This window comes from Oppia nitens, unplaced genomic scaffold, assembly GCF_028296485.1.
Source record: "Oppia nitens isolate AA-2021 unplaced genomic scaffold, nextdenovo-longstitch-racon4-pilon3 scaffold2_pilon_pilon_pilon, whole genome shotgun sequence".
In the NCBI taxonomy this organism is placed as follows: domain Eukaryota; kingdom Metazoa; phylum Arthropoda; class Arachnida; order Sarcoptiformes; family Oppiidae; genus Oppia; species Oppia nitens.
The window spans coordinates 5,519,821-5,539,668 of record NW_026533210.1 but is presented as its reverse complement, the minus strand read 5'-3'; the positions used below and the strand labels follow the sequence as shown (position 1 = coordinate 5,539,668).

Sequence of the window (19,848 nt, the reverse complement as noted above, 5' to 3'; positions counted from 1 at the left end):
TAYATAATTATTACTTAATTGAATACATTTGACTTAATAAAAATGATAAAAATAAAATAATTTTTTTTATATTCTATTATAAAATATTTTAGAATAATTTAGAATAATAATCAAAGAATAAAAATAATTATTTATTTATTATAACATTCTATTACTATTGTAATACTTTGTGAAAATATTAATAATACTGAATAAATTATAAATAAATTATAGTCTATACTTATCTAATAATTTATACATTAATTAATATAATTAATATTATCTAKAAAAATATATTGACGTCAATCTTTTATTAAATTTTTACTATAATTGCATCTAAATTTGGGGTATTCGTGCGTCATATAGTTTAATTGTGTGGTTTTATTTATATAATAATTTTCAATAATTTATATCAAACATAATGTCTAGCATAAAAATTTAAATTATGATTTGTTTCAAACAATTAATTAAAACTATTTTAGACTAATAATTTATGTAATTATAATCAAATACACTATTTTGTTGACACTGTATAACTTATACATTTACTGTATATTAGTTGCCAATATTATTTTTTATAAACTAAATATTTATTTGACATTACATTATAATTTGCAGTAATTTAGGAATATAATAATTCTATTAAATTTAAAAAACAAAATAATATTAAATATTGCATTTTAACTAATTTAACATTTCACAACAATTAAATATATGAATTGAGAAACTTAATTATCTTATTTTACTTATGTTAGCAAACATATAATTATTATATGGAAAATATAGTATATAAACCTAAAGTTTTCTATATAAAGCGCTTAAATGATTTGTTGTGCTTATTTAATATTTATCAAATTATATAAAAATAACATTACAAACAACAAATTAGTTTATATAAACTGAAAATCAAATTTATTGATCTATTAAAGTATATTAGATAAAGTTTTTTAATTTAATTATATTTAAATAAATAATAAACAGTATAACAATGTCAGCGTTTATGTCATACGATATAACCAATTGGTTAATTACAGCCGTCATCGGCTTTATTACCTTATATTTAGTTCGTTTCTATCATAGAGTCTTATCATTACCCAGAGGTCCCATTCCTCTACCAATAATGGGAAATATATTAAGTATAAAAAATTAATATTTATTTGTAAAATAATAATTAATAATTTTTTTTAATATAGAATTTTTTAGGACAAAAGAAAATCAATTTTTAACAATCAATAAAATGCATAAAACTTATGGACCGATATTAACAGTATGGTTGGGAACAACACCAATGGTAGTGATTTCAGATTATAAACTAATTAAAGAGGCATTCAATTCAAAGGACAATGAAATAATGGGAAGACCTGATACTAATATGAGTCGATCATTCAGACAAAATGGAAAAGACGTGGTGTTTACAGATCACGGACCCGATTGGGCTAGTCTTAGACGATTAGCCCACTCAGCTGTTAGGTATAAAATTACGAAATTTAATTTTTAACTAATTTTTGAACATTTTTCAAAATTTTTGTCAAATATTAACATTAAAATCATAATTCATTAGAAAACTAGCAGTAAATGAAAAGCTGTTTGTTTTGGTGAACGATGCGGTTCGGGAAACGGTAGACATTATGATTGCTACTGAAGGCTGTGATAAACCATTTAATCCCATGAGTTATATCTATATGTCTGTCATCAATATCATCGCTTCATCGGCTTTTGGAAAAAGGTATATAATTTTATTAATTAGAGTAAAAATTATATATATATATATATATATAAATATATTATTAAAAATAAAATAAAATTATATATATTTTTTAATAAAATTAAGATATTCTTTCAACGATCCGGAGCTTAAATTTTATGAAAATAGTTTGGAAACATTTAGAGCCACTTCTAACACATTAGCACTTTGTGATAGAGTGCCGGCTTTGAAGTTATTCTATAGAAAAGTTCTCAATAAAGGTCTCAATGTTATCGAGAAATTTTCGTCTAATGTTAGACAACAGTATCTCAATCGCATACCTGTCCACGAAAATGGTGTTATCGATGATTTCTGTGACGCTCTCATTGAGGCTAAAGAGCTGGCAATTGCCGAACAAAAGGAAAGCGCACCAAATCTCACGGACACTAACTTATCGTTACTTATTATGGATTTATTTATTGGTAATTATTTATTACTTGTAATAAATGTATACAAATCGGTTTATGGGAAAGGGTTATAACATTTTACAAGTAATTAATAGCTTAGATGTCATTAATAACATAAAATATCAAATGCAATAATTAATTTTATGCTATAACTTTGTGATATACTAATTTCAAATACATGTCATCACCAGTTCCCATATGACTTTCTATGACTTCTTTTAACTAATAGATTTATAATTATTTTTAACTACATTGTCCTAAATTATTATATAATTTAATAGCGGGAACCGATACAACACAGTATATGATGCGATGGATTATACTACTTATGGCCAACAATTCAAAAATGCAAAATAAAATGAGAGATGAAATCAATGATCTAATTGGCGACCGAATGATTACACACGAAGATAAAAATAACTGTCATTATGTCAATGCATTTATTGCCGAAACTTTACGTTTGAGGGGCGTTACGCCCTTAGGTGTGCCCCACGTTGCTATGTGTGACACAAAAATAGGTGAACACAACGTAAAAAAGGGTACATTTGTAATGAGTAATCTATGGATCATTTCTCGAGATCCCAAAGTATGGGACAAACCCGAAGAGTTTAATCCAAACCGATTTTTGTCTTCAGACGGAACTTTCAAGTCATCGATGACCGGATTTGTACCGTTCGGTATCGGTAGACGTGTTTGTTTAGGCGAGAAGCTGGCACTGGCAGATTTATTTTTCATAACTGTGCAATTATTACAAACAACACAGCAATACATGTTGTCATTACCCGGTGGTGATGGAAGTGCCGATTTGGAGCCCAATCCTAAAGTTCTGCTGTTAAATGTTCCGAAACCGTATGAAATTGTATTAATAAAAAAATAATTAATTATCAGATAAATCAGTTTGTTTTGTATTTTTTTGTAATATATTTAGATTAGTCAGGTATTACAAAATCAGTATTGAAAAGTAAATTAAAAAAATATAAGCCTTTTTTTGCTACTGAGATTAAGTTTTTTTTTAATTTTAACGCCACCACTAATCTTTCAAATATAAAAAATAAATAATTTCTAAAACACCTTTAAGAAAAATGTTATTAAAATGTATAAATTTTATTAAACTTATAATTTTACAATTTTTAAAAATAGAAATATGTATATATATTTGATATTTACTTTATAATTTTTAATTTAAACTTATATATATTCTAATAATAATAATAAAATGAAATTTTCTAAAATGATTTATAGTATTTTTAAATAAATTTAGTATATTTTAAAATTATTATATTATTTATTAAATTAAAATATTTATTTATAAATATTTATTTTACTATAATATAGTAGTTATTTACTAAAAAATACAATTTTTAAAGCTATCCTTTATATATTTTACAATTTAATCATTGACATAGAGTAGTGGACTATTATATATTTAATTTTACAATTAATTGAAAAATGACAAATTACAATAGAGTTTAGTTTAATATTATCTAAAATTATGCCCTTGATCATTTTTAAATTMAATATATGGTTTACCAGATATTTTAATATAAACTAACAATTGTTGACGAGTCGAGTATACCTCTCTATCCCAAATACTTTCCCAAATTACAACACTATATATCTATTATTACTTTTTATAATGTTTGTAAATATGATGAAAACAAGTCAATCGTATAGTATTTTCAAATACTAAMAAATAAATAAATAACTATTTGTCTTATTTTGACAATTATTAAGAACTATTAAAAATAATTTCTAAATTAAAAAATATTTTAAGGTTAAAACGGATGAGATTCAAACAAACAAAAAAATCAAATATTATTTTATCATTCAATCTAATCAAATGTAATTATTTGTAAATATTTTTAGAAAATAAATACCTATTTAATTAACTATTAGGCCTTTTTTAACAACTATTATAACAATTATTAGATATAATCTATAAATAATTATTAATCAATACTTTATTCATTACTATTTAATGATCTCTACTACTACTTATATGTTTATTATAAATTTTTGTTTTTTTAATAATTTATTTCTTATAAACATTTAGGTTTTTTTAATCAAGGTCAGGATAGTCACTTAATATATTCTATGTCCTTCAAAAAATATTAAACAACATTAATTACTAATTTTCAATACTATTAAAATCTGTATTATTATTTATATAACAATAAATGCCTGTTTTGTATACTACAGTATAATATATTTTATATATTCCCTTAATGAGCTTAAAAGCTTAATTTTTTTTAAAAATAACCCACGTAGCTTAATATGTATAATTAAATTTTTTACCATGTTCAAATAAACTTATTAATATTTTGATTACTCGTTTTCATAAATATTAATTTAAAACACATACTCAATGCATTTTAAAAATGTGTCATATTATAATTGAACATGCTACAGTTAACTATTTTTATTGTTTTATTTTTATCTATTGAACTATAGCATGTTCAATTATAATATGACACATTTAAAAAAAATAATTTCATATATTATATTTATATAGGATTTAAAAGTTTAATTATACCGTATATAATACTATTAAACAATATTTTCAATTTATTATCAATAATTATTAATAGATTATAATAAATTGTTAGATATTATAAAACAACATTTTTTAGTGAAATGTAATAAAAATAATTTGGTTTATTTTTTATTGATAGTCAAGGGTGCGAACACACCTCCAATGACTGGTCGGTTAATAAATCCGGGAGAACCGCCAGTTTTGGTGTCTCCCCAGTCAGAGAATGGTACGAGTTTTGTAGTTTCCCGAAGCCATTGAGCTGTCCTATCGAACATCAATTGCCGAAGTCGTGAATCGGAACTGGAGGCCGCCGTAAACATAACCCAATCAAACTTTGTGGCTGAGTTACCGCTCTCTAGGGGTACACCATATTTGTTGGCTACTGATAGATACCATTCATCTTGTTGTTTGTATATCTATATTATAAAATATAACATAAATTAAATTTATATTTAAAAAGTTAAAAACTATATTCAACTATATCTAACATTTTGGGGCACAAGTTTGGTTTCCAATAGTATATCAGCAAACAGATTGTATACCATAAACCATGTGTTAGCCGTATTGTAGCTGAGTTTAAGATGTTTGTTTGACGGATCTTCACCCATACGTATCCATTCGGTTACATACTTTTCAGCAATTTGTCGGTAGTGTTTTTGGTCCTCTTGATTGCCTACTTTTTCAGCTAACTGTGCCATTGCTCCTATACCTACAATAGCTTTGGCTGATAGGTTTGTCGAGTTTTTAATTCTGCCCAAGAAATCATCAGTGGTTAGGGCATCACCTAAATTATATGAATATACATATATGTTATAATTAACAAAATWTATACARTAATTATAATATGTAAATATGACTAACCAGTTATCAATCCGTGGTCTACCAGATATTGAGTCCATTGTTTAGCAATTTTGTAGTGTTTTGTAGCCCAATCTTTATCGTCAGTTGCTCTAACATAGGCCGACATCATAATCAACATATTAGCACTTTCCTCGACTTCCATATCTTCTTGTTTGCCATCTCTGTGTCCAATACAACGCGGATAACTTGAGCCCAAATCGTGAATACAATATTTGTATGGAAAATAACCTTTTTCTTGATTGTCTAAAAGTGGGTCCAACAGATATTTAAGTAGAAGTGGGTTTAGGTATAACTGGACGGGAAAGTGGGGGTAAATAACATCCACTGTCTGACAGTTGCCGTCCGATGAAATCTCTTTAAGCATAAGCCACGGTTTTTCAGGTGTACCCACCAGTTCAGTGCCACCAAATGCCTGCAAATAATGTAAATAATTTTGATTAATATTAATTWGATAAAATTATCAATAAAAATATGTTAAATTTAAATTATATTTTWAAGCAAATCTTTTTAGTGCATAAAAAATAATAAATTTAACTTATGTTTAAAAAATATTTAGTTTTRAAAAWWATTAGTAGATTTRATARAAATTTAATTAAATATTAAAATTATTAAATATTAAATGTCTTATCATAAGTGTGTRTAATTAAAAATAAATAGTAATTAATAAARTAAATAGACCTGTCTTAATGCTGCTGAGACCACTTTGACATAACTATCGCCACCAACTTTGTGAGCATCGGCCACAATACGACTGTCCAAATTGTTGGCTCTTTTAAGTGCATCCTCACTCTCACCCAACACAAAATCAATCATTTTGTTGTCGTCACCACCGAAATAACTTTCCCAAAGTTGATTGAATTGAGCGTCAGTATAGTTAATGGCCGGACGTCTAACGTGTGCGAYACCATAGAAGACAGTCTCTGATCTCTGTTCACTGGCAATCATATTGCGAGCAAATGCCACTCCGGGCCAGTTGTCATTTATGCGCCGATAGTTTTTCTCAACTGTATTGTCAAGATGTCCATCTTTAACAAATTTAGAGCGCARGGATGTACAKCCACCCGCCTTAAATAATGTTAAAAGTTAACATAAAMTTATACTATTATGTACTAYAACTATGGACATACCTGATATGACACCAATGAATCGGTAAAATATTTAACTACTCCCCATTGCGCCGCATCTAATATATTAATATATAATATTATATTTATTTATATTTTTATGAAATAAAATTTATCAAAAAAAAATTAATTAAATAATACCGTGAGACTCTTGAAATTGTTTTTGATCTCTCAAACGAAAGTTAGCATTTGTGATAACATTTCCCACTTTATTGACCTCCCATTCGACCACTTCATTAGAGTCACCAGATGTCCATTCGGCAGACATATCAATATAGAGCTGTACGTCATGTTTTGCTTTATCTGTTGACCGGACAGTTGCCGCTATATATGAAGCCGGAAGTGACAGCCGTTTCAAATCTGTCGGATCTATTGGTGTAAAAAAGTTAACTTCCAGTACAATGGGACCGGCATTGAAGGTAAATATCGACTGAGTCGGTGTCACTTTCAGTCCAACTTGTTTTGCCTGAAGATTAGTGCCAATATTGTCTTGCGTTGGATGACCCATAAACTCGTAAGTTTTGCCGTCTACTCGAACCAGACCTGCCATTCCTTTAATAGCTCCGGTCCAAAATGTGGGCCAATTACCGTACAGCTCTCGTGCGGACATCCATGTGGACAGGTATGGACTTTTGACAACAAGCGGTACGGCCGGCAAAACATCTGAAAAAAATTATTGAATTCTTTTATATAGTTTTTAATTTTAATTATTTATATCTACTGTATTATACCATTGTCTTGATATGATTTGCTAACTAATAGTGAAACAAATGMCAATAAAAATAATTTTAAATACATTATTAAATAAATTTTAGATTTAATTAATAAAGTATTTTTAAAAAAATATAATATAATAAAAAATAAATTGTTAAATACAGTTTTTTATTTTGTTTTTATAGCACCAAAATTAATAAGGATGTGAATTGTACACGTGTTTTGAGTGATTTATTTTAACAATTTCAAGTATTAAGATATAAGTTAATTTTAATACATTATATTGTTATATTATCATTAAATGCATGTTAACAAAAAAATATATATTATTAATTTAATAATTAATATTTTATTTTGATAAAATAATATAGATAGATAATTTAGAAACATAAATCAATAATATAAAAAAATGTTAAATAAAAAATAATTGAATTATAAGATTTGATATATTTTTAACAGTAATTGTTTTTAAAAAAATCTCAACAATTTTTTTATTGATTTCAATTATTGATATATTAAATATATACAGTAGATAAGTAATAAATAAATAATTAATACAGTTATAACTTACTTTGTTATAAGAATACTTTTATTGTATTATTTTAAATATTTATAGTTATATTATACTGTATTTTATTAACTTTTCAATAATATAATTAAATATATCAAACATCTGTGTAAATAATGAAAATTAAGATTATGTAATAACATTTAATCATTTTACTATAAATTAAATATTTGTATACATTATTATGTTATCTAATCACCTTTTTAAAGTATATTTTAACATTTATGTGTCATTTATTTAATTTTTCAACTATACTTTAAAAAAATATATAATAAAATATTTTAATTTAAATAAATTAGAAATTCTTTAGGAATTTAATTTATTTATTAAAATTTTTGTATAGCTTTTACTTAATTTTGACTTAATTTCATTATATTTAACCTACCAATTAAACCAATATAACTATGATAATTAATTAATTTGTTAATTATTATTTAAAATAAATTTTATAATTAAACAGAAATTTAAAAAATGATATAATTGAAAAATTTTAGATAATAAATTACAAAAAACAATTTAATAATGATAAATTTTAAATATTGTTTATTTATAAACAGTAAAACTTAAAATTAATGTTTTACACTTTGATTAAATTGTTTATTAGAAATTAATAATTATTTAATAAATCTATTTTTAACATTAAAACTGTTTATATGTAAACATTACTGTAAATAATGTATATAAAATATTAAAAACCTATTTACTAAAAAATATATACATTTGAGATAAAATACAGTGTGATCGATAACAAACAATTATATTAAATTAATTAATAATTATATTAAACTACCGGTTCAGTCATTATAATTTTTGGACTACAAGAGGACACAAAATATAAATTATATCATTTTTTATGATACAATTTCAATAGAAATGATACGGTATACCGATATTAGTTGATGTCGAGTAAAATTAAGTATACTTTTACACAATTAAATCAATTTTGATGGCAATGATTGCAGAGATGATCAAAATGTGTATAATTATCGCTTAAAATAAAACTGATCACAGAATACATAACAAATGATTTTTTTTTTGATAATCATTTTGTTATTTAAATATTTTTGTACATAACATTTTAATTAGTTTTTTATATCATTATGCAATAACACTAATGCTAATTACTGTATAAATAATACATTAACTATAATATGTAATTTTTAATTAGTAAAATAAAATGATAATAATTATATATATTATAAATCCACCTAACAGTGGATAACCAATTAACGGACGGATAAACTAAATAATTAAATATTTATGTTATTTGTTAATCAATTGTTGTCATAAAGGGGTCATTTGAGAGCTATTTATATGCCCTCTCATAAAGTAATGTAAAATTAGTAAAAAAATTGGACACAAATTCACAATTAGATCCCAATTAGGACAACGTCTGGTTAACGCAATAGTGGATGAAATAAAGGGTAAGTTTGAAAATTAATTATAATTAAACTAATAATTAATTAATTAATTTTTTATTTTTTATATACAGGTTAAATATCTAAGAAAATATTAGTAAAGAGAATAAATTTTTAAAAAATTTTAAAAATAGTTTTATTAATTTATTAAATTATTTTTCTCTAATCCCCATTCAGCGGACGGACCACAAAACATTGAATTAAAAATTTTTGTCCATAAATTATGACCAAAAATTAAAAATTGTATAAAATCATTAGATTATACCGTATGACCTCACATTAAATGATTTTCACAATTTTTACCGTATAACCTCACATATAAATGATTTTCACAATTTTTACCGTATAACCTCACATTTAAATGATTTTCACAATTTTTACCGTATAACCTCACATTTAAATGATTTTCTCAATTTTTACCGTATAACCTCACATTTAAATGATTTTCTCAATTTTTACCGTATAACCTCACATTTAAATGATTCTCAATTTTTACCGTATAGCCTCACATTTAAATGATTTTCACAATTTTTACCATATAACTATTTTTAATATGGGAATACGGTACTTTTTCAAAAAAACTATTTTTAATATGGGAATACGGTACTTTTTCAAAAAAACTATTTTTAAATGGGAATACGGTACTTTATCAAAAAAAACTATTTTTAATATGGGAATACGGTACTTTTTCAAAAAAAAACTATTTTTAATATGGGAATACGGTACATCAAAAAAAACTATTTTTAATATGGGAATACGGTACTTTTTCAAAAAAACTATTTTTAATATGGGAATACGGTACTTTATCAAAAAAAACTATTTTTAATATTACGGTACTTTATCAAAAAAAACTATTTTTAATATGGGAATACGGTACTTTATCAAAAAAAACTATTTTTAATATGGGAATACGGTACTTTATCAAAAAAAACTATTTTTAATATGGGAATACGGTACTTTTTCAAAAAAACTATTTTTAATATGGGAATACGGTACTTTATCAAAAAAAACTATTTTTAATATGGGAATACGGTACTTTTTCAAAAAAACTATTTTTAATATGGGAATACGGTACTTTATCAAAAAAAACTATTTTTAATATGGGAATACGGTACTTTATCAAAAAAAACTATTTTTAATATGGGAATACGGTACTTTATCAAAAAAAACTATTTTTAATATGGGAATACGGTACTTTTTCAAAAAAACTATTTTTAATATGTGAATACGGTACTTTATCAAAAAAAACTATTTTTAATATGGGAATACGGTACTTTATCAAAAAAAACTATTTTTAATATGGGAATACGGTATCAAAAAAAACTATTTTTAATATGGGAATACGGTACTTTATCAAAAAAAACTATTTTTAATATGGGAATACGGTACTTTTTCAAAAAAAACTATTTTTAATATGGGAATACGGTATTAATTTTAAAAACATGAGTTAACTATGGGAAGACGGTAATATGATTGCTTATAAGATAGTTTAAATATATATTTGAGTTATTACGGTATTATTTCATATATAAATTAAAAAATATTATTTTCTTAATTAGTGACATAATTGATGCCCATTTTGATCGATAGATGTATTGTTTATATTATTTGTTATAATTTATCCGTCCGTTAAAAGGTTGATATATATATATAAATAATATCTATTAATTATTATAATTGTCTGTTGAATAATTATAGATAAATATTGATAAAAATAAAGACCTTGAATATTTATTTATAAATATAGTATAGTTTTACTAATGTTWGGAGACTTTAAAACGTCACATTGTTTTATAATACTATATATCATACAAGTTTTTTTAATAGTTTGTTTATACAATTTATTTACAATATCAGTACATTTGTATGATTTTCAATAATAATTAGTAGAAAACATTATAAATAACATTAAAAGTCAAATAAACGTTTGAAAGTCTCCAATAGTTAATTATACTAATAAACTAATAATTGAGATAATTATAATCAAATTTTGACACTAAATCTATTTAAATATAAAATGAATAAAAAAAATTTATTTAGTATATAAACAATAAATCAAATGCAAAAATACATCAATAAATTGAAAATAACTTTTTTACTAAAGTTTGTTACATAAAGTGTTTAATTTAATTATATTTACATAATTAATAAATAGTATAACAATGTCAGTGTTAATGTCCAACGATATAATCAATTGGTTACTTACAGCCGTCATTGGCTTCGTTACCTTATATTTGGTGCGTTTCTATCATCGAGTATTTTCATTACCCAAGGTCCCATTCCTCTACCAATAATGGGAAATATATTAAGTAATTAAAAACTATTTAATTAATTAATTTTTAAAAAAAATATTAATATTTTTTTCTTATTATAGAGTTTTTCAGAACAAAAGAAAATCAATTTATAACAATCAATTCAATGCATAAAACCTATGGACCAGTATTTACCTTTTGGTTTGGTAATACACCTGCAGTAGTCGTATCCGATTATAAACTACTGAAAGAGGCATTCAATTCAAAAGGAAACGAATTAATGGGAAGACCTGTTACTATATTTGGAAAAATATTACTTAAAAATGGAAAAGATGTCGTATTTTCAAATCACGGACCCGTTTGGGCCAGTCTTAGACGATTAGCCCACTCAGCCGTTAGGTATGTATTTATAATTATTATATTAATTGTAATTATTATAATTGATATTATTTTTCAATAGAAAATTAGCTGTTAGTGAAAAGTTTTATATTTTGGCCAACGATGCGGTTCGGGAAACGGTCGACACTATGATTGCTACTGAAGGCTGTGATAAACCATTTAATCCCATGAGTTATATCTATATGTCTGTCATCAATATCATTGCTTCATCGGCTTTTGGCAAAAGGTATTTATATAATATTTATTATTAAAATATATATATATAATATTTAATTTTATTTTGCAAAATATAATTACAGATATACTTTTACTGATCCGGAGCTGAAATATTTTGAGAAAAGTTTAGAGTATTTCAGATCCAAATCAACTATATTAGGGCTTTGCGATAGAGTGCCGGTTATGAAGTTATTTTATGGTAACGTTTTGAATAAAACTCTTGATGTTTTGGATAAATTGACGACTACTATCAAACAACAATATCTCAATCGCATACCTGTCCACGAAAATGGTGTCGTCAATGATTTTTGTGACGCACTCATTGAGGCTAAAGAGGAGGCTATTGCCGAGCAAAAGGAGAGCGCACCTCATTTTACTGATACAAACTTATCATTAGTTATTACGAACTTATTTATTGGTTAGTATTAAAGTTTTTAATTATGGGTTAGATTTTAAATTTGCTAACAATGTATTGAATAATACTTACTATATTTTAATTTTATTAGCGGGAACTGACACAACACAGTATACAATGCGATGGGTTATATTATTTATGGCCAACAATTCAAAAATGCAAAATAAAATGAGAGATGAAATCAATGATCTAATTGGTGACCGTATGGTTACACACGAAGATAAAAATAACTGTCATTATGTCAATGCATTTATTGCCGAAACTTTACGTTTGAGAGGAGTTACACCGTTAGCTGTACCACATGTTGCTATGTGTGACACAAAAATGGGTGAACACAACATAAAAGAGGGTACGTTTGTAATGAGTAATCTATGGGCCATAGCTAGAGATCCTGAAATATGGGACAAACCCGAGGAGTTTAATCCAAACCGATTTTTGTCGTCAGACGGAACGTTCAACTCATCGATACCCGGTTATGTACCGTTCGGTATCGGTAGACGTGTTTGTTTAGGCGAGAAGCTGGCACTGGCAGATTTATTTTTCATAACTGTGCGATTATTACAATCAACTTCGCAATACATGTTGAAACTACCCGGTGGTGACGGTAGTGCCGATTTGGAGCCCAATCCTATTATATTGTTGTTTAATTCTCCAAAACCGTATGAAATTATTTTGAAAAGAAAATAATTAATCAGATAATCATTTTGTAATGTATTTATAATTTTCATTTGTGATACTCAATTGTAATTTTTTATTTCTATATATATTTTTTAAGTTTCAAATATTGTATATTACTCACTTTACAATCAATTATTAATAATACTAACACTTTAAAATAGTGTTATAGATGTGCAATAAAATAAATATATTTATACATATTTAATATATATATATACTGTATATGTAAAGTTATATACTATATGCAAAATAATAAATGTATATAAAATTATAAAGTACAAAATTAATTAAGTGTAACTATTATGTATATATTTTGTAATTTGTAAGTCTAATTTTGTACGATTAAGATAATTAATTGGCACCCATTACTATCTATAATAATTATTATGTTATATAATATATTAAAATTGTACAAAAAAATAATGTTATAATAATATATTTAAAGAATAATAATAAACTGGAAAATCTTATTTAGTTTATTTATATATAAATATCAATAATTTTATATTAATGTATAGAATAGTTATTAAAATAATTGTWTATATATTACATCTATATTACAGGTATTGATAAACAAAAGTACAATACATTGAATATTTATTTGAATAAAATTAAGTATAATTTTATTAATGTTTGAGGTCTTTAATACATCATTTTGTGTGTTATTATATATATTTTTTACAATATATAAAGTTTATATAATCAGTACATTTGTATGATTTTCAAGGATTTATATCAAAACATTATGTTTATGATTAAGTATCAAAAACAACATTAGAAAGACCTCAACAGTAAAATATACTAATAAAACAAAAAATTGATGAAACTTTATATTTGCACTATTTTGTCAATAATAAAAAATATTGGATATTATTTTAGTATATAAACAATAAATAAAAATATAAATGCAAAATAATTTCTTAACTATACTTAATGTTAAATAAAGTGTTGAATTTTATTATTATATCAATATTTGAATAACAAATAGTTTTTACATAACAATGTCAGTGTTAATGTCCAACGATATAATCAATTGGTTAATTACGGCTGTCATCGGTTTCGTTACCTTATATTTGGTTCGTTTCTATTATCGAGTCCTAACATTACCCAGAGGTCCCATTCCTCTACCAGTAATTGGAAATATATTAAGTAATTAAAAATATACAAATAATTTAGTATTTTATAATTATTTTTACTTTTATTATTATAGAGTTTTTCAGAACAAAAGAAAAYCTATTTCTGACAATTAATTCAATGCATAAAACCTATGGACCGGTATTTACCTTTTGGTTGGGTAATACACCAGCAATAGTGGTATCCGATTATAAGCTAATTAAAGAGGCATTCAATTCAAAGGATAACGAATTAATGGGACGACCCGTTACTTTATTTAGCAAAATATTGACTAAAAATGGTAAAGACGTGGTGTTTACAGATCACGGACCAATTTGGGCCAGTCTTAGACGGTTAGCCCACTCAGCCGTTAGGTATGTACTGTAATTTCAATAGTTATTTTTAATTGTAATTATTAAACTTGATAGCATTTTTCATTAGAAAACTAGCAATAAGTGAAAAGTTATATGTTTTAGCCAACGATGCGGTTCGGGAAACGGTAGACACTATAATAACTACTGAAGGCTACGATAAACCATTTAATCCCATGAGTTATATCTATATGTCTGTTATCAATATCATCGCTTCATCGGCTTTTGGCAAAAGGTATTTAAAATAATAAAATTTTATTAAAATTATTATTTTATAAAAATATTTTTTTATTATTAAATTCAGATATACTTTCAATGATCCGGAGCTGAAATTTTATGAAAACAGTTTGGAGTACTTCAGAGCCAATACAAACACATTAGGACTTTGCGATAGAGTGCCGGCTATGAAGTTAATCTATGGTAAAGTTATAAATAAAACTTTGGATGTTGTGGATCAATTGTCTACTAATGTCAAACAACAATATCTCAATCGCATACCTGTCCACCAAAATGGAGTCGTCAATGATTTTTGTGACGCTCTTATTGAGGCCAAACACGAAGCCATTGCCGAACAAAAAGATACTGCAATTCATTTTACAGACACTAACTTATCATTAGTCATAATTGACTTATTTATGGGTAATTATTAGGACTTTTAATTATTTTGTCGTTAAAATTGATGACAATTGTACCTAAATTTTAACATTTCTGTAATTATTTAATATATATATATTAATAGCCGGAATCGACACATCACAGTATATGATGCGATGGATTATACTGTTTATGGCTAACAATATTATAATGCAAAATAAAATGAGAGATGAAAATCAATGATCTAATTGGTGACCGAATGGTAACACATGAAGACAAACTTAACTGTCATTATATCAATGCATTTATTGCCGAAACTTTACGATTAAGAGGTATTACACCGTTAGGCGCACCACATGTTGCTATGTGTGACACAAAAATGGGTAAACACTATATAAAAGAGGGTTCATTTGTAATGAGCAATCTATGGGCCATATCTCAAGATCCCGAACTATTTGACAGACCCGAGGAGTTTAATCCAAACAGATTTTTGTCTTCAAACGGAACTTACAAGTCATCGGTTCCCGGTTTTGTACCGTTCGGTATCGGTAGACGTATTTGTTTAGGCGAAAAGTTGGCACTGACCGACTTATTTTATATAACTGTGCAATTATTACAATCAACAACACAGTCAATGTGGACACTACCCGGTGGTGACGGAAGTGCCGATTTGGAACCCAATCCTAATATTTCTTTTTTTAATGTTCCCAAACCTTATGAAATTATTTTGAGAAAAAAATGATTTTTACTAATTTTTTTATATAAATGATCATGCACAAATATATGTGATAAATATTCCAAATAATTGCAAGTTAATTAATATAAAGATAATATTAGATAATAATAAACTATTAGTAGTAATTTAAATATTTTTTTTATTTAAAAATAATTAAAAAGATTACTTAAAATGTCTATTTTTAACACATTATGTATTTTATACTAAAGTGAGAAATGTATTATATTTTAATTTACATTATTATCAATAATATTATTTATACAGAAAAACCTTGAATTTTTACTTAATATAAAACATTATTTATAAATACTGTATATATTTACTACATTTTATTACTTTTACTAAATACTATAGTATTACTAATATATGGAGACTTTCATACGTCACTTAGTCTTATTGTATGATATTTTGTATAAAAATTATTTTACATCACTTTAAGTACAAATTGTACTGTATATGCAATTTACAGATCTTATATCAAACAATATAATTATATTGTAATAACAACATAACAGACAAAAATTTATTATCGACATAATTATAACTTATATCAGGGTTAAGTAAGGGGGGTAGGGGTAAGGCCAAAATACCCCCCTAAGATTGAACAGATGGGAAAAATTGTCGCTTAAAAACGAGGAGAAATGACCCCCACCCCTAAAATTTCGGCGCTAAAGTTTTTAAAAATTTTAATTTTAATTAAAACTATTTTAGTATGTTTTTATGTTTTTAAAATTTATATGAATCTAATTATTGATTAAAAATAAGTAAAAAAGTTAAAATAACGTTAAAACTCATCTAAAAATAACATAATTTTAATTAAAATATTAAGCTAAAAAATTAAAAATTACCTATTTGTTATAAAGAGTAATCATATTACAATTTAAATATTAGTTTAAGATAGTTTAAGAAGTTAATAAAACAATAAATACTTATTACAAGGTTTTTATTAATAATTTTTAAAATTTTAACTAAAAAATTTAAAATATTTTTAATTTTATAATTAGTATTCAGTCAGTATTTATATAAAAATAACATTAAAAAATAAAAATATATATCTATAAACTATAAACATTAAGTATTATTTAAATTAATTATTTTAAAAGTTAAAAATTACCAAAATACTAAAAAACTCATAGTGTATCATTAATGCTTTTATCAACTATTTTTAAGTATTAAATACATTATTTTATTTTTTGTTAAAATTTAAGTTTTTGTTAATTTTTAAGTTTTTTTTTTGTATTTTTGGAAGTTTTACCTATTTTCCTGGGAATTTATACGGGAACTTTATCAAATTTACATGTGAATATTCGGGAAATAAGTGAATATTAGGGAATTTTCTCTTGACCCCCTCCTTGATTTTGGATTTTTGAAAAAATTGCCGTTTAAAAATGCAATAAAAATCTTACCCCACCCAATATCCCCCCCAAGATTTTTCGAGAATTTTTTAACCCGGTCTACCCCCCCCCTTAAATCCAAAACCTTGCTTAACCCTGAACTTATATGTACTAAATTAATATACGATAAAAAGTTTTCATTTAGTATATAAATACAGAATCAAATGTAATTATATTTCAATAAATGCAAAAATAAATTATTAACTAAGTTTTAAGTTTATTACACTAAGTGTTTAATTTATATTATATTTTAATAAAAAGATTGTGAAATTATATAACAATGTCATTGCTAATGTTCAATGATATAATCAATTGGTTAATYACAGCMGTCATCGGCTTCGTTACCTTATATTTAGTACGTTTTTATCATCGAGTTTTATCATTACCCAGGGGTCCCATTCCTCTACCAATAATGGGAAATATGATGAGTAAGTTAAAAAATGATAATTAATTTAGAATTTTATTATTGATAATATTTTTATTATTATAGAGTTTTTCAGAACAAAAGAAAATCAATTTTTGATAATCAATTCAATGCATAAAACTTATGGACCGGTATTTACCATTTGGTTGGGTACAACACCAATGGTAGTGGTGTCCGATTATAAATTAAGTAAAGAGGCATTCAATTCAAAGGGAAATGAATTGATGGGAAAACCTAAAACAATATTTAGCAAAATATTGCTTAAAGATGGAAAAGACGTGTTGTTTACAGATCACGGACCTGTTTGGGCCAGTCTTAGGCGATTAGCCCACTCAGCTGTTAGGTATGTAATTATTAATATAATAGTTTTTTTAATTGTAATTATTATAATTTTTATCAATTATCAATAGAAAACTAGCAGTAAGCGAAAAATTTTATATTTTAACCAACGATGCGGTTCGGGAAACGGTCGACACTATGATTGCTACTGAAGGCTGTGATAAACCATTTGATCCAAAAAGTTATATCTATATGTCTGTTATAAATATCATCGCTTCATCAGCTTTTGGCAAAAGGTATATAATTTAATAAATGCTTATAAATATTATAATATTTTTTATATATTACTTTAAAAATATTATTTTTTTTGCAAAATTCAGATATAAATTCAATGATCCGGAACTGAAATTTTATGAAAATAGTTTAGAATATTTCAGAGAAAATATGAAAACATTAGGACTTTGCGATAGAGTGCCGGCTATGAAGTTATTCTATAGTAATGTCTTAAATAAAACTCTTGATGTGATCGATAAATTGTCGTCTAATATCAAACAACAGTACCTAAATCGCATACCTGTCCACCAAAATGGAGTTATCAATGATTTCTGTGACGCACTTATTGAGGCCAAAGAGGAGGCCATTGCTGAACAAAAAGGAGAGCGCATCTTATTTTACAGACACTAACTTATCGTTAGTTATTATGAACCTATTTATGGGTAATTATTTTAATTTTATATTATTTTTGACATTAAATTAGCAAATTATTAATTATTATCAGTAAGAATTCAGTTGTATTTAATTATTATAATATTTTTATAGCGGGAACCGACACAACTCAATATATGATGCGATGGATTATACTATTTATGGCCAACAATACAAAAATGCAAAATAAAATGAGAGATGAAATCAATGATATAATTGGCGACCGAATGATTACACACGAAGATAAAAATAACTGTCATTATATCAATGCATTTATTGCCGAAACTTTACGTTTAAGAGGTATTACACCGTTAGGTTCACCTCATGTTGCTATGTGTGACACAAAAATCGGTGAACACAACATAAAAGAGGGTTCATTTGTAGCCATCAACATATGGACCATATCTCGAGATTCTGAACTGTGGGACAAACCCGAGGAGTTTAATCCAAACAGATTTTTGTCGTCAGACGGAACTTATAAGTCATCGGTGACCGGATTTATACCGTTCGGTATCGGTCGACGTATTTGTTTAGGTGAGAAGCTGGCACTGGCAGATTTATTTTTCATAACTGTGCGATTATTACAATCAACTTCGCAATACATTTTGACACTACCCGGTGGTGACGGAAGTGCCGATTTGGAACCCAATCCTAATGTTATGTTTCTTAATGTTCCGAAATCTTATGATATTGTATTGAAAAGAAAATAATTGAATTAAGTTATTATTAATCATTAAATAAATCATTTCATTAAGTCATTTCAATAAATTGATACTTATCGGTAATTGTAATTTTTATATAAATATTTTTAACTATTTCAAAGATTACGGTAATTACTCATTCGATAAAATACTGGTTCAAAACTATGTGATAAATATGAAATAAATTATTTTTGATACCTTATATTCAATAATGATATGCTAA

The 19,848-nt window shown here is 25.3% G+C and overlaps 4 protein-coding genes across 4 annotated transcripts; 3 read left to right on the top strand and 1 right to left on the bottom strand.

The window, feature by feature from the left end:
• The first annotated feature begins 967 nt into the window (after positions 1-967).
• LOC128955836 (steroid 17-alpha-hydroxylase/17,20 lyase-like) lies at positions 968-3,095 on the top strand. The gene is made up of 6 exons (XM_054301514.1): positions 968-1,115; positions 1,173-1,449; positions 1,541-1,705; positions 1,811-2,145; positions 2,412-2,979; positions 3,059-3,095. The coding sequence occupies exons 1-6, from the start codon at positions 968-970 to the stop codon at positions 3,093-3,095; spliced, it is 1,530 nt and encodes a 509-aa protein (XP_054157489.1).
• A 1,604-nt stretch (positions 3,096-4,699) lies between these two features.
• On the bottom strand, positions 4,700-7,434 carry LOC128955835 (uncharacterized). Its single transcript, XM_054301513.1, has 7 exons — positions 7,380-7,434; positions 6,790-7,311; positions 6,652-6,707; positions 6,203-6,589; positions 5,525-5,936; positions 5,152-5,447; positions 4,700-5,079 (listed from the first exon to the last, which is right to left on the bottom strand). Exons 2-7 carry the CDS (start codon positions 7,256-7,258, stop codon positions 4,786-4,788), a joined length of 1,914 nt encoding a protein of 637 aa, XP_054157488.1. The 5' UTR covers positions 7,259-7,311; positions 7,380-7,434; the 3' UTR covers positions 4,700-4,785.
• Positions 7,435-10,955: 3,521 nt separating this feature from the next.
• LOC128956232 (steroid 17-alpha-hydroxylase/17,20 lyase-like) lies at positions 10,956-13,326 on the top strand. Its single transcript, XM_054301923.1, has 6 exons — positions 10,956-10,984; positions 11,557-11,657; positions 11,723-11,999; positions 12,061-12,225; positions 12,299-12,633; positions 12,722-13,326. Exons 2-6 carry the CDS (start codon positions 11,642-11,644, stop codon positions 13,315-13,317), a joined length of 1,389 nt encoding a protein of 462 aa, XP_054157898.1. The 5' UTR covers positions 10,956-10,984; positions 11,557-11,641; the 3' UTR covers positions 13,318-13,326.
• Positions 13,327-14,309: 983 nt separating this feature from the next.
• LOC128955834 (steroid 17-alpha-hydroxylase/17,20 lyase-like) lies at positions 14,310-19,634 on the top strand. Its single transcript, XM_054301512.1, has 12 exons — positions 14,310-14,457; positions 14,519-14,795; positions 14,863-15,027; positions 15,097-15,431; positions 15,532-15,622; positions 15,717-16,048; positions 17,843-17,944; positions 18,007-18,283; positions 18,351-18,515; positions 18,600-18,715; positions 18,783-18,935; positions 19,039-19,634. Exons 1-12 carry the CDS (start codon positions 14,310-14,312, stop codon positions 19,632-19,634), a joined length of 2,757 nt encoding a protein of 918 aa, XP_054157487.1.
• The last annotated feature ends 214 nt before the right edge of the window (positions 19,635-19,848 follow it).

What these genes read in the sequence shown, in the direction of transcription:
- LOC128955836 (XM_054301514.1), top strand. Translation starts at nt 968, where the DNA reads ATGTCAGCGTTTATGTCATACGATATAACCAATTGGTTAATTACAGCC. An exon ending in TTAGCCCACTCAGCTGTTAG is followed by an intron (nt 1,450 to 1,540) that starts GTATAAAATTAC and finishes ATAATTCATTAG; the next exon opens with AAAACTAGCAGTAAATGAAA. An exon ending in TCATCGGCTTTTGGAAAAAG is followed by an intron (nt 1,706 to 1,810) that starts GTATATAATTTT and finishes AATAAAATTAAG; the next exon opens with ATATTCTTTCAACGATCCGG.
- LOC128956232 (XM_054301923.1), top strand. An exon ending in TTAGCCCACTCAGCCGTTAG is followed by an intron (nt 12,000 to 12,060) that starts GTATGTATTTAT and finishes ATTTTTCAATAG; the next exon opens with AAAATTAGCTGTTAGTGAAA. An exon ending in TATTACGAACTTATTTATTG is followed by an intron (nt 12,634 to 12,721) that starts GTTAGTATTAAA and finishes TAATTTTATTAG; the next exon opens with CGGGAACTGACACAACACAG.